This window comes from Somniosus microcephalus, chromosome 17 (assembly GCF_052327205.1).
Source record: "Somniosus microcephalus isolate GS21.2 chromosome 17, FLI_Smic_1.0, whole genome shotgun sequence".
Classification (NCBI taxonomy): domain Eukaryota; kingdom Metazoa; phylum Chordata; class Chondrichthyes; order Squaliformes; family Somniosidae; genus Somniosus; species Somniosus microcephalus.
In genome coordinates, this window is record NC_141003.1 from 65672337 (window position 1) to 65687753 (window position 15417).

At 44.6% G+C, this 15417-nt stretch overlaps 2 protein-coding genes across 2 annotated transcripts in view; both read left to right on the top strand.

The window, feature by feature from the left end:
* shank3a (SH3 and multiple ankyrin repeat domains 3a) overlaps positions 1-15417 on the top strand; it is a 1542118-nt gene that overhangs the window by 1402720 nt on the left and 123981 nt on the right. Inside the window, exon 17 of the mRNA XM_086010558.1 lies at positions 2779-2914. Within this exon, the coding sequence (XP_085866684.1) occupies positions 2779-2914 (136 nt within the window). The remainder of the gene's footprint in view (positions 1-2778; positions 2915-15417) is intronic.
* On the top strand, positions 7638-9654 carry LOC147105800 (uncharacterized). The gene is made up of 2 exons (XM_086010559.1): positions 7638-7711; positions 8482-9654. Exon 2 carries the CDS (start codon positions 8742-8744, stop codon positions 9228-9230), a length of 489 nt encoding a protein of 162 aa, XP_085866685.1. The 5' UTR covers positions 7638-7711; positions 8482-8741; the 3' UTR covers positions 9231-9654.

Below are 15417 nucleotides of genomic sequence, written 5' to 3' on the forward strand. Positions count from 1 at the left end.
TCCATATCCCTTGATACCCTTACTCAACAAAAATCTATCGATCTCAGTTTTGCAAATTTCAATTGATCCCTAGCGTCCACAGTCTGTTGGATGGAAGATTTCCAGATTTCCACCACCCTTTTTGTGAAAAAGTGCCTCCTGATTTTACTCCTGAATGGCCTAGCTCTAATTGTGGCCTCTAATTCTGTTATTCCCCCATCAGAGTAAATAGTTTCTCTCTATCTACCCTATCGAATATCGTAATCATTTTATGTACCTGAATTAGATCACCCCTCAACCTTCTAAACTCAAGGGAATACAAGTCATGTTTATGCAACCTGTCCTCATCATTTAACCCTTTTAAGTCCTGGTATCATTCTGGTGAATCTTCGCTGTACCCACTCCAAGGCAAATATATCCTCCCTGAGGGGTGGTGCCTAGAACTGAACACTGTACTCTAGATGGGCTCTGTACAACTGAAGCATCACTTCCTCAGATCCAAAGTGAATGACCTTGCACTTCCCCACATTGAACTCCATCTGCCATAGTTTTTCCCACTCACTTAATCTGTCTGTGCACCTTTGTAAATCCCTGTTCCCATCTACACAAGTTACTGTGTCTCCTAATTTAGTGTCATCTGCAAACTTGGATATAGAACTATTTATTCCTTCATCCAAGTCATTGATTTACATGGTAAAAAGCTGAAGCCCCAGTACATATCCCTGGGGATACCACTTGTCACATCCTGCCAACCAGAGAACAAACCCTTTATACCTACTCTCTGTCTCCTACCAACCAAGTTATCTCCAATTCTATGTGCTCTCATTTTTGCTAATAATCTCTTGTGCAGAACCTTAACAAGTGCCTCTGAAAGTCCATATAGACAACATCCATAGACACTCCCCTATCCACCATGTTGGGGCCTTATCAAAAACTTCAACTAGATTAGTTAGATATGACCTACCCTTTGGAAATCCATGCTGACTCTCTTTGATCAACTGGTACCTGTCCGAGTGCTCAGTCACTCTGCCCCTGATGATAGATTCCAATAACTTCCCCATAATTGATGTTAAACTAACAGGTGTGCAATTTCCTAGTTTATCTCCACCGCCCCCCACCTAAATAATGGAATGACGTTTGCAATTTTCCAATCCAAAGACACAATTCTTGATCGTAGAGAGCTTTGGAAAATTATAACTAACGCATCTGCAATTTCCTCATCTATTTCTTTTAATACTCTGGGGTGGAAACCATCAGGTCCTGGAGACTTGTCTGTCTTAAGTCTCATTATTTTCTCCATCACTATTTTTTAAAACTTGTATTAATTCCACTCTATTCCTCCTCTTGATGCCTTTTTAGGTTCCCTTGTGTCACTAGTATTTTATCCTCTTCCTCCATTGTGAAAACAGATGTGAAGTACTTTTTTTAAAAGTTGGCCATTGAAACTGATTGTTTCATCAAGGCCTTCACTACAGATACCCCTATAACTGCCACACCCTCCTGCCAGGTAGCAAAACATTTCTCCGATATAATGCACATGTTGCTGGTGAACCCCTCCACCTGAGGCCCCACCCACAGCAAACTGTCCCCTGTACCTTCAATGCTTGATACTCTGTGAGCATCAATCTTCTAAATACAGAACCCACGAGCTTTTGAAAACCAAGCTCTTCAGACAAGAGGTGACGGAAGCTGACTCTCTACTTTCAACATCTGCCTCCTCGTGCACCTCTCGCAGCTGCTCTTTGTGTAAGAAGTGAACAGGTTTTTGACCAAACTGAATTTATTAAATTTGTGAGGAGACCACACCTGAACAAAGGAAGTTTGAGGCCTGAAAGAAGAAAGAAAGACTTGCATTTATATAGCGCCTTTCACGACCGCCGGACATCCCAAAGCACTTTACAGCCAATGAAGTACTTTTTGAGGTATAGACACTGTTGTCTACAGTTCAAAAAGTATTTCATTGGCTGTAAAGCGATCTTCCTCCCCCCCAGTTAGGTGTAGAGAGTCATTGGTAAAGTACAGCTCATTGTTTACTCATGTCTGGTGACAATTGGGCATCTCACGCTCCCCTAATTCCCTTCTCTTTCCAGAAGCACATCCAATTGCGTTAACCCCATTTACACATTCCATTTCAACGGCGTGAATTTTTACCATTACCAGCCTTCGCAAAATGGGTGGTGCGGAATGGTTACCTGTTTTGCACTCTGCCCAATGGAAGTCGATGGAAACGAAAATCGTGGGCTGTACAATGGGCAAGCGGTTGCTTACCACCTGTATTGCACCTGGCGGTAAAAGTAAAAATACACCCACAATGTCACCCTCCAGAACTCATCTACTTTGGTTGAAAACAGTTACCCCTGGACAACCCTTTTTATTCCTAACGTCCTCATTTTTAAATATAAAACAGAAAGTGTTGGAAATGTGACAGGCCCATCAACATGTGAAAGAATTATCATTATCAGTCGGCATAGACATGATGGGCTGAATGACCTCCTTTTGTGCCGTAAACTTCTATGATTGTATGACTATCGACGGAGCTTAACTTTTTGGATCTTATAAACTCTACACAAGACACGTGAACTCACCTTGTCTACTTTCAGGTGCTGACAGACATGATGTGTTGTTCCAGCACTTTCTGTTTTTTTTTTCCTCCAGCTGGTTTCCTCTGTATCTCCATAATCCTTGACTTGTGTCCCTGGTGTTTGACCTTTTTTTGCCCCAACGAACCGTCTTACCAGATGCGCGTTGCCCAGCGTGCAAAGGGGTCACGGTCTGAACTGCATTTATCTTCCTTTGCAGGTCAACAACATCAACGTGGTGAAAGTTGGACACAAGCAGGTGGTCTCCATGATCCGACAGGGGGGGAATAACCTGCTGATGAAGGTGGTGACAGTCAGCCGAAAGCCAGAACTGGAGGACGGAATGAGGAAAAAAGGTCAGGAGATAGTTAATGGTAATTGGAGAATACTGTCGGAGTTAACCCTTTCACTGACTGAATGGCAGAAGGTTTGGGTGATGGCACTGGTTGCAGAGAATGTCTCTAAGCTACTGATAATTATGAGAGGTTGGGTGTGCATCCTGATTCTTCACACAGAGAGTACCCGGTTACACTGCCATTGGGTGCAAGAGACTCAAGCCAGGTGGGCAAGTGCTCATCGACTGTAAGAGAAGGAAATGTCTCTTCGGAGTCTAATTCCCGCCCCCCATTCAGTTATAGAGATTGCCTATCTTACTCCCACCTCAGTCAATCAGAGAATGAGTCTTAATGAGTCTCAATCACTTAGGGAGCTCGTCAGAAGCCCCCTCATCATAGCCAGTTTGGGAGCGAGTCGAAGCCTTCTCCTCAATAGGTTAGGAAGCTAGTCAAAACCCCCTCTCCCCAATAAGTTAGGGAATGAGTCAAATCCCCACTCCCCAACAAGTTAGGGAGCAAATTGAAGCACCTTTCCCTCAAGTCAGTTTGGGGACTCCTCAAAGACCCCATCCACTCGATAAGTTATGGAGAAAATTAAGCTCCCTTCCCCTCAGTAGATTGGGAGTTAATCAAATCTCTCTATCTGTTAGCCATTTTGCTAGCTGAAGCCCCCTCCTCTTCAGTGAGTTTGGGAACAAGTTGAAGCTACCCCTCCTCTCAGTCAGTTGGAGAATGATTTGAAGCCCCCCTCCTCTCAGTCAGTTGGAGAATTATTTGAAGCCCCCTCCCCTCAGTTAATTGGAGAATGATTTGAAGCCCCCTCTCCTCAATCGGTTAGCGAATGAGTAGAACACAGCTCCCCCCCCCCCCTTGCTCCTAATGTCCAACTTTAGACGAAGATTTACAAAGTACTGCTGATTTAGTAAATTGTCTTCGTGTTTTTCCAAGGTAAGACATTAAATTTTGGGATTCTCCGAAAGGAGGAAAGAGGGAGGGATTAAAACAGAAGTAGTATACTGGAGCAAGAATCCCTGCTATTCAGTACAATGACAACCTGAGTGGGCATTTGTCAAACTGAGAGCATGTGACACGGTGAAAGGGTTAAAACCTCTACATGCAAACTGCTTCTCACTGAGCCTGTTTTATGAAACTCCCTCTTGCAGGAAGGACCATCCATAATTGCATGCCCATCCACTCCTGGGTGACTCAACTGCTTATTCAGTAGCTTAACCATACAGACCAAGAAGGTCCCGGGTTCTGAGCCTTGGTTTGTACTGAGTTAGCTGATGTCAGCAGGGATGGTTGTAGTTCTCCTCAACTGTCATTTGCACCCGTGGGCTAGAGGAGAAAAAGTTGACTCCTGATCAAGCGCCCCCATTTGGAAGTGTTCATGTGTGTGTTCACACAGGAAGAATGTCACTTGGGCGAGGTATCAAAGGGAAGAACACGTCATGGGCCAGCAGGGAGTCAACACCTTCAAGCGAGAAGGAGGAGAGGGATGGAAATTGAGGGGACAAGGAGAGAGCAAAGACATCATGTGAAATGTAGTTTCCTGGTTGATGGGATGTGTTGATATTTGTGTGAGAGTGCAGCCTGCCGTGGATGCACACTCAAGTGAATTATTGTTGAATGTGTTACTCATCTATTTGGCAAAGTGTGTTTAACTTTAACTAATGAACGTTGAGCTAATAAGGCAACATACAAAATTTGAATGTCTTTTGGTGGTTCTGTTGATGTAGTTGTCCCTTTGCAATGAATTGGGTTGTAGATTGGGTTTGAAGACGATTTTTTTTGTGGGGCCCTGGTTGAAATCTTGCCCAGACTGAGGACATGAAGGTCTCTTTGTTGGAAGTCTAGTTGGGGCTGTATGTAAAGACACTGTTGATTTTTGGGATTCTGATGATGTGAAGTGCGATGATTAAAAGTATCCAGTCAAGTTCCCAATAAATATTAGTCAAAAAGTTATCATTTCCTTTGAATGCAGGATGGCTGATGTGGGATACTGAAAATGGTACATTTTGAGGACAGTACAGCGGGAGCTTTACCATTCAGCTTGTTCCATTATTGACAACCCCAGATGAAGAGTCAAGGCAGGGCATCTCCAAGGTTGAAAAGAGTAGAAAAGGTTAGAGAAACCCAAAAATTGGTTGGGTAACAGTTGGGCTTTAAAAGTCTGCAGATTGTAGAAGGAAGGGAAGTTTGAGAGAGGCAAGGAGTTTGAAAGCGTGAAGCACCGAGAAAGAATGAGTTAGAGTAGGAGATGAAATCTGTACAATGACCTAGCAAGCGTGCCAAGGACATGGAAGGTGTAAGTTAGATACAGAGAAAAGGTTCCTTCACCCAACCCTGTCCCCTTCCCCCCCACCCCAAATGTTTCTTTATCCCGCACTACACCTTAATTTTCTACAAAATATCCACATTTCGCGATTGTCATGCCAGTTTGTGCTGACTTTGGTTTTGTGAATTCGCATGCACTGAGAGCTGGGGGGCTGAGAGTACCCAAACTCATTTCACATTGGCACTTTGTCACATGGTACAGTCGCAGTTGCTGAGGTGGAGTGGGAGGTTGTACCAGTATATCCACAGAGTACAAGACAAGGAGGGCACACTGACACTCTGTAGAGAATTGGAGAGACTACACCTGGGAGTATTGGGGGAAATTGAGTGAGACTGTACTCCAGCAGGGGTAGAAGTGGGGCTGGAGAGTTATAGCCCTGTCTCCGACCCATGCTCCACCAAGCGAGCCTCGTCGAAATCACTAAAAGTAGTGACGCAGGTTAATAAGGCCATATAAAGCAAACAAAGCACTGGAGATAGAGGAATAGAATTGAAAAGCAGAGAAGTTATGTTAAACTTGTATAGAACCTTGGTTAAGCCACACTTGGAGTACTGTGCATAGTTCTGGTCTCCATATTATTAAAAGGATATAGTGGAACTGGAGAAGGTGCAAAAAAAGATTTACAAAGATGATACCAAAACTGTGAGGTTATACCTATCAGCAAAGACAGAACAGGCTGGAGTTCTTTTCTCCAGAAAAAAGAAGGCTGAAGGGTGACCTGATAGAGGTCTTTAAGATTATGAACAAATTTGATAGGGTAGACATAGAGAAGATGGTTCCACTTGTAGGGTGGACCAAAATTAGGAGTCAGAAATATAAGATAGTCACTAATAAATCCAATAAGAAATTCAGGAGAATCTTTTTTAGATAGAGAGTGGTGAGAATGCAAAACATAGATACATTTAAGGAGATGCTAGATAAACACATGAGGGAGAAAGGAATAGAAGGTTATGTTGATAGAGTTAGATGAAGAGGGTTGGGAGGAGGCTAATGTGGCATATAAACACCGGCATAGACCAGTTGGGCCGAATGGCCTGTTTCTGTGCTGTAAATTCTATGTACCCTCTCGTGTCCAGTTTTATTGGGCATTCGAGAAAAGGAATATTGGAAGTGATTTATTGGAGGAAAGTAACTGTGCAAGCTCTTTAGTCAGTGAGTTAGGATGAGAGATTAAGAGAGGTCAAATTGTCCTCACTGGAGAAGGGGTACACGACCCAAGACATTAAAAATGCTGAAGGGAATTGGTGTTTTTTTAAAAATCTTTCGTGGGATATGGACATCGCTGGCAAAGCCGTAATTTATTGTCCATCCCTAGTTGCCCCTTGAGAAGGTGGTGGTGAGCCTTCTTCTCAAACCGCTGCAGTCTGTGTGATGAAGTTATTCCCATATACTGTTCGGGAGTTCCAAGATTTTGATCCAGCAACCATGAAGGAATGGTAATATATGTTCAAGTCTGGATGGTGTGTGGCTTGGAGGGGAAATTGTAGGTCATGGTGTTCCCATGCACCTACTGTTCTTGTCCTTCTAGTTGGTGGAGGTCACGGGTTTGGGAGATGCTGCTGAAGAAGCCTTGGCGAGTTGATGCAACACATCCTGTAGGTAGTACAGGTTGCTGTGGCGAAGGTCTTTGTGTGAGCAGGAAGGGAGCTGAGGAACATGACTACAAGGAACCAATCACAACTTGTGCAGCTGTTAAACTAGTGGAATAACCTACTGTAGCCTAGTGACTGTTGAAGCATTGAACAAAGAGTGAATGGATTCATGCTGGAACGGAGCCGAGGGAGACAATTGGTGACACATTAGGAAGGAGATGAAATTATGTCATCTGCAGACCTGGACAGTGCTTGGGGGGGATGGGTGGTGGGTACTGTTTTTGAAGTTACATGTAAGAGCTCTTGGAAAGGTTTGCACTCCTACTCTCATGGGTTTCAATTTATGACTAAATTAAACTGTCTAGTCTGAGGTAACTTATTCACACTTCACTCCCTTAACAAGTGGGAATAAGTCGCTTAAACTATGAGAAAACAGGACATTTATCGCACTGGTAAAGGTTTAAAATGGCGGAAGAAGCATGATGCAGAAGACCGCGGTTTTGGTGAAATGGAACTTTTTAAATGTTGGTTTACACTGTGCAAAAAAAAAATGAAGCATGCATTTCTTTGGCACCAAGACTATGTTAACGACAACAGAGGACCATCAAGAGGCCACTGAGCCGTCACTGTCAGGAGAGTTAATAAATTTGTGCAAAAAAAGTGCCCCAAACTGCAAACGGCTGTCGCAAACGAGATAATGAACTAAAAAAAACAAAAAAAGGGGTTGCGAGGCTAAGCAGCAACACACTAGGAAACGCAAACCAACTGCACAGGACAGCAGGCACCTAGCGAAATATCTCCCTTGAACCGACAAACCGCTAGTTCAACCGTTCAACCAGCAAGGCACCGATGAGACCACCTCCACGCCAGAGCCCGTCACCGAATCTGGTAAGTCATGTAAATAATGTCTGCTGTCTGTTTTAGTTAGAAATAAATAAATACTAACAACATAGCCCTATCCATTAGTCTTCTCTAATATGCATGCTAGCAATGATTCCATAGAGTCTTGTAGATCCTTAGGCGTAACGTCCCAAGTCCATAATCGTTTGCTGTGCCTGCAGTAAGTTCCTTGAGAAGTGGCACTTCGATGCTGTCCTGATGGCTCAGTGGGTGAACGCACCTCCCCGTGTGATACTGAGCCATACAGGCCAGAAAGGTCCCAGGTTCGACCCTTGGTCTGTGCTGAGTTAGCTGATCTCAGCCAGGGGCAGCAAGGGGGATTTGGGGGTGGGGGGGCACTACGATTGGCCTTAGTGTCCCTGGACTAGGGAGGGATAAAAATCAAAAATCAGCCAGGGTTCCCGCTCCTGATGAAAATCCAGTGACTCCTGCTGGGAAGCGTGCGTGTGTGTGTGTAAGTCGGGGTGAGGACAGGATCGGGCTCGGCTGTGATGTCTCGGTCAAATTGCCTTCCGAAGCTCGCTGCCTACACTCGCATGTGGAAAATTGCTCGGTGGACAAGGTGCCAAAGAGATGCCGGTGTCCGTCGGACCCTTCCCCAGCAGGAGTCACTGCTTTCAGGAGAGGAGAGGGAATGACAATTGGAGAAGCGTCAGTGGTACTCTGTCGTCTGCAACAGTCTGATTGTAAAAACAAAATCTCAACTTGCTACGTAACCCCAGACCCAACATTAAAGGCAACCTCTTATGTCTCCACAGATGAATCTCTCACATCAACCAGCACTGAGTCACTCGAAGGACTCATCAACATTTTCAAAGACGATGACGCTTCTGAGGAAAACGATGACAAATCCGACCGGGGGGAAACCGCCACAACCCCACAAGACCCGGGATCTGAACTCCACGCCTATGACTGTGCTCTGGAATGGCAGGAGGACCTGGCACAGGAGCCGACTCCTGTAGCCAGAGCTTCCAAAGGACCTCTCCAGGATTGTGCCATACAAGCCAGAGGGTCCACTATGGAAGACCAAGGGACATGTCAGCCACCGCTGACAGGTGCTGTCCCTGAAACATCCCCAGCACACACCCAGCAGATGCTGGAACAGACCATTCACCTCCTTCACGAGGCAGTGCAGAACTTCCACGTCACTGTGCAGTCCGGATACACCCAGATGCACAGTGACATGACAAGATCGCATACTATCATGCAGTTTGGTTGGGCACAGTTCACAGAGCAGGTTGGCTGTCTGGTCAGCTTGCTCAGGACCCTGGTGCGAGACCACCAGGCCTCTACCCCTCAGCTCCGGGACGTTGCTGTTCAGAGCTCTCTTAAGTCCCCTGAAGGCCAGCCTACCGAGGTGGTGCTGCCAGCAGCCAGCTCTCCTGTGGCTGATGTACTTCCAAATGCACAGTGCAACCCAGCGGGGGATCACTTGAATGACGGGTCCTCCCAAAGCTCAGTCACCTGTCCTGTAAATAGAACACATGTACATAGTTTTAATATATAACCATGTAAATAATTCAACTGCATTGACACAATTTGGGTTCTGCCATTGTTAAGTTTGCACATCTTTTACATAAGTCAACGAGACTACCTCAACACTACCAATTGAAAAGAAGTGTTCTGTAATTTTGTTTTACTTTGTACATTCATCTACACAGCTACTTAATGAAGACATCTACACTGTTATGTTGGAACGGTCAACAAATGTTACTTCATTATCTGTACTGTTCATCAAACCATTTGACTAAACAGTTTCTACTTCATCACTTCTTTGTCAGGTGTCTTCTTTCCTCCTCCATGCCAGTATATAAGAACATATTGGCTCTGATCCTCCCAAGTGTGTATCATAACTATAGTTTCCCATCCCTGGTAACATCCTGGTGAATCTACGTTGTTCATTCGCTCTGGCTTTAAATGTCCTTTATATAATGTGGCGCCCAAAACTGCACACGGCACTCTAACTGTGGCCTAGCCATTACTTTGTACAACTTTATCTTTACTCTTGTACTCTATACTCGGTTTAACAGCTCATCTATCTATGGCAGGTGGCACTCTCTCAGTACTGCCCTGGAGCACCAACCTAAATTATGTGCTCAAGTCCTGGAGTGGGGCTTGAACCCACAAATTTGCCCTTACATTTTCTCTTCAGTTGTATCCCAAGGTGTACATCTCACAATTTCTGGATTATTCTTGTACGTCTGTTTCTAGTTTATCTTGTGGGTCTTCTGAGACCTGCTTTCATCAATATCTTCACACTCAAGGTGGCTTGGATCTTCACCTCCAGAAAAAGTAGAATTTATTTGTTGTGAAACGAGTAAATAATAATGGTATCCACCTCACAATGAATTACTATTTGAAGTGCAGTAACTGTTCGTATGTAGGCAAATATAGCAGCCATTTTGTACCAGCAATGCTCCACAAACAGTAATGAGATGAATGAGTGGTTAATCTGTTTTCAGGGCTGTTGGTTGAGGGAGGAATGTTGGCCAGGACACCAGGAGAACTCTCTGCTCTTCTTCAATCAGTATCACAGGATTTTTAATTGAAGAAATATAGAAGCTTACAGCACACAAAAAAGCCATTTGGTCCATCGTGTTTGTGCTGGCTCTTTGATAGAGCAATCCAAAACTAATCCCACTTGCCCGCGCTCTCGCCATAGCCCTGTATTTTCCTTTGCTTCTAATATTTATCCATTTTTCCCTTAAAATATGCAGTGGTCTCTGCCTCACCCACTCCCTTCCAAGCTCTAACAGTCCTCTGCATTAAGACATTTCTCCTTGTCTCTGTTCCCTCTGAGTGATAAATTTAAATTGATGACCCCTTGTCACTGACTCCCTAGCCAGAGGAAAGAGTCACACCATCAAAACTTTTCATAATATTAAAACCCCTTCATAATTTTAAAAAACCTCCATTAAATATCCTCTTGACCTTCTCTGCTACTGTGGAAATAGCCCCGGTATCTTGAGTCTGTCCTCATAACTATAGTTTCCCATCCCTGTTAACATCCTTGTACCAGCTGCACACTCTCTATGGCTTTAATGTCCTTTCTATAATGCAGTGCCCAAAACTGCACACAGTACTCTGACTGTGGCCTAGCCATTGCTTTGTACAACTTTATCTTTACTCTTGTACTCCATACTCGGTTTAGCAGCTCATCCATCTACGACAGTGCAGCACTCCCTCAGTACTGCACTCGAACACCAACCTCGATGACGTGCACAAGTCCGAGAGTGGGGCTAGAACCCACTAATTTGCCCTTACATTTTCTCTTCAGTTTTTCTTTCTACAGAAGGTAACATCTCCAACCAAGAGGGCAGGTGGACAACCTACTACAAATCCCTCCTTCACCAATATCGGCATTCCTCCTCCTTTCTTACCTGTTTTATCCTTCCTAAAAATATTATAGCCTGATATATTTATTTTCCACACCAAGTTTTTGTTGGTGCTATTATATCTATATCTCCCTGTAACATACTTGCTTCTAATTTCCTAAGTTTATTCCCCTTACTCCTAAGCATTGCAATACATGTGCTTTTCTTTTTTTTGTTCATATTAACACTACTCATTTTTGCTTGTTTTATTGTTTTCAAGCTAACACCTCGTTCCTTCATATTATATCTGCCACACTTCCTGAGTACAAAACTTTACTTTCTGTTGTCACATTGTTGTCAGCTTTTCACCATTATAAATTCCTATGTCCATATTTATAATGGAAACTGTCTATGTAAACATGTCACATTGTAATTACACCCTTTCCCCAGTGGTGGCGCTGTAGCACCTCAGTTTTGCATCACCCAGCTCCTCAGCATGTACTGCAGAGAAACTCAGCCAATTCTACTTCTCAAATTGCTGTAACTTGTGCCATGTAACTCTAAATAATATTGAATTATTAGAATGATTCCTGGGATGAGAGGGTTGTCCTATGAGAAGAGATTGAGTAGAATAAGCATATATTCTCTGGAGTTTAGAAAAATGAGAGGTGATCTCATTGAAATGTATAAAATGTTTAGAGGGCTTGACATGGTAGATGCTGAGAGGCTGTTTCCCCTGGCGGGTGAGTCTAGAACTAGGGATCATAGTCTCAGGATAAGGGGTTGACCATTTAGGATTAAGATGAGAAATTTCTTCACTCCGAGGATCGTGAATCGTTGGAATTCTCTACCCCAGAGGGCTGTGGATACTCAGTCGTTGAGTATATTCAAGACTCAGATCGATAGATTTTTGGAAAGTCGAGTTCAGGTAGAAGATCAGCCATGATCTTATTGAATGGCGGACCAGGCTCAAGGGGCCGTATGGCCTACGCCTGCTCCTATTTATTATGTTCTTAAATCAAAACATATAAAAATAAGGACTAAGTATATGTCTCCAAAATGGAGACTGAATTATGTCTTCAGGAATATTCCAATTATTCCCCGCCCTCTAATCCTATTTCACCTGAGGATTACACTTGTCTTGACTCCCCATGAGTAACCCTGTGGAAGACTGACTAGTAGTACAATAAACTCTTTCTGTATGTCACACGTAAGATCTCACACTCTGCCTGACACAAATTTCTATGTCACACTTGGAACAGAAGTAGTAAGAAACAAAGATGGCCATTCAGAATGTTCAAATGTTCCAGGAAAAGAAAATATTGGAGTCGCAGGACTGGATTTTTGCTGACTTTGCCCCTGGGGTGTCAGAGCGGGACTTCTGCTCTCTGCCCTGCCTCCTCCTTGACTCTGGCTCCATTTCCTTCTTGGGGCTCATTAAAGATACAGGGTGGGCTCCCAACGGTTGCCCCGGCCCTAAAAGGGAATCCGCCACTGTCTAAGGAGGAAGTTATAGCAGTGCAGCAGCATCTGAAGAGTTGTAGCCTGACTTAAAGGAACACAAAGTCCAGAAGATCAGACAGCAACCTTGGTGTTAGCTCTCAGATCCAGCTGAGGCCTAACAAAGGTGAGGTTTAGGGCCTGAGGGAAGGGCGAAGTGCCCACTACTGGGCTCTCTCCCTCCAAAAGGGGCATTAACAGTCTTTCCACCCTTGCCCCAAGAATTACCGCCACCCGTATCCTCGTGGTCCCCAAGGGGATGGGTGGAAAGCAGGGCAATTGAGTGGCCTCGGACCTGCCGACCCATTTATTGGGTTGGGAGGGCAGGCTTCGTGGCTGGGTTAGGGAGGAAAATAGAGACCGGGGGCAGGAACACGGTGGTAGGCCTAACCCCTCCCCTGATTTCCCTGGGTTTTCCATCACTATACCTCTAGGTCACAATGCTGTTAATTGGCCTCCCCACAAATAAAGCTAGTGTTCCAATCTCTGGCCTGATTATCAAGTAACCTTTAAGTGAACTCACCCAGTGTTTACTTGACATTCATTAGTCTTTATGGCCTTAAAAGGGATGTAGATATCTGTACTTCAAAGAAGTACAATATATTATGTTTCACATTGTACAAAGTTCCTGGCTTCATAACGCAGAAAATCCACTGATTGGCAGTGCATCGAGTGTACATTTCCTACCCGTCACACTTCAATTATCACACTGCAAATTTCTGCATCGAACTAATGAAACAAAGGCAGTCATTTGGAAAGCAGTCTCCCAACAATTGAAAAATTAACTGACACAGGAACCAGAACTGGCGTCACCTGACTGACCTTAGCAATCACACACAAAAACAGAACATAAGCCTGCGACATGACCTCCAGGCAGAAAAGCTATTAAACTCTGAAATCATCCAGGGCTTACTTAACAGCAGTAATACTATATGGCTTAAAGAGACACAGTAAAATAACATATTGTGCATTACAAGGTAACACACTCCTTTATCATCTGACTATCTGTGGACAATGCCACAGGATATATATGTATACTATAACAACCCCGCACACCAGGCCTAAGACTACATATGAGCAATGTCACAGGAGGTCAGTTAGCTTGTAATCATTTTTTTAAATTCGTTCCTGGGATGTGGGCATTGCTGGCAAGGCCAGCATTTATTGCCCATCCGTAATTGCCCTTGAGAAGGTGGCAGTGAGCTGCCTTCTTGAACCGCTGCAGTCCGCATGGTGAAGGTACTCCCATGGGGCAGTTAGGGAGGGAGTTCCAGGATTTTGACCTAGCGACAACGAAGGAATGGCAATATGTTTCCAAATCAGGATGGTGTATGACTTTACATATATAAAAAGCCCAACTCGAGCTACACCAGTAGTTTAGTTGGTTAAGTCAGTGCAAAACTCTGCATGCAGCAAGACCTGGACAACATCCAGTCTGGGTCTAATACGTGGCAGGTAATATTCACACCACACAAGTGCCAGACAATGACTATCTCCAACAAAAGAGAGCCTAACCACGTCCAATCGACATTCAATGGCATTACCATTGCCGAATCCCCCACCATCAACATCCTGGGGGCTGCCATTGACCAGTAACTCAACCGGACCAGCTACATAAATGCATTGGCTACTAGAGCAGGTCAGAGGCTGGGTATTCTGTGGCGACTAGCTCACTTCCTGACTCCCCAAAGCCTCTCCATCATCTACAAGGCACAAGTCAGGAGTGTGATGGAATATTCTCTGTTTGCCTGGATTGGTGCAGCTGCGGCAACATGCAAAAAGCTTGACACCATCCAGGAGAAAGCACCCCTTTCACTGGATTAAACATCCACTCCCTCCACCACTGGCGCACTGTGGCTGCAGTGTGTTCCATCTACAGGATGCACTGCAGCAACTTGCCATGGCTTCTTCGACAGCACCTCCTAAACCCACGACCTCTACCACCTAGAAGGACAAGGGCAACAGGTGTATGGGAACATCACCACCTCCAAATTCCCCTCCAAGTCACACACCATCCTGACTTGGAAACATATCGCCATTCCTTCATCGTCGCTGGGTCAAAATCCTTCATGAAACAACAGCAACTTGCATTTATATAGCGCCTTTAACATAGTAAAAGGCGCTTTACAGGAGTGTTAGTAAACAAAATTTGACACCGAGGCACATGAGATATTAGGGCAGATGAGAGGTAGGTTTTAAGGAGCATTTTAAAGGAAGAAAGAGAGGTAGAATGGAAAGACAGGTAGAGCAGCAGAGAGGTTTAGGGTGGGAATTCCAGAGCTTCGAGCCTTGGCAGCTGAAGGAACGGCCGCAAATGGTGGATGCTCAAGAGGCCAGAATTGGAGGAGCACAGATATCTCCGAGGGTTGTAGGGCTGGAGGAGATTACAGAGAAATGGAGGGGGCGAGGCCATGGAGGGATTTGAAAACAATGATGTTGCTTAACCGGGAGCCAATGTAGGTCAGTGAGCACAGGGGTGATGGGTGAACGGGACTTGGTACAAGTTAGGATATGGGCAGCAGAGTTTTGGATGACCTCAAATTTATGGAGGGTGGAAGATGGTAAGCCAGCTAGGACTGTATTGGAATAGTCAAGTCTGGAGGTAACAAAGGCATGGATGAGGGTTTCAGCAGCAGAACTCCCAACCTAACAGTACTGTGGGAGTAACATCACCAAATGGACTGCAGCGGTTCAAGAAAGCAGCTCAACACCACCTTCTCAAGGGCAGCTAGCAATAGGCAATAAATTCTGGCTTTACCAGCAACACCCATATCCTGAGAATGAATAAAAATAACCTAGACAGTGAGCGTCGGCAAGCTATTTGACTGCAGGCGAAGCTCGATCCTGTCATCCCGATATCGACTTCCACATGCAGACTTC

What these genes read in the sequence shown, in the direction of transcription:
- LOC147105800 (XM_086010559.1), top strand. Translation starts at nt 8,742, where the DNA reads ATGGAAGACCAAGGGACATGTCAGCCACCGCTGACAGGTGCTGTCCCT.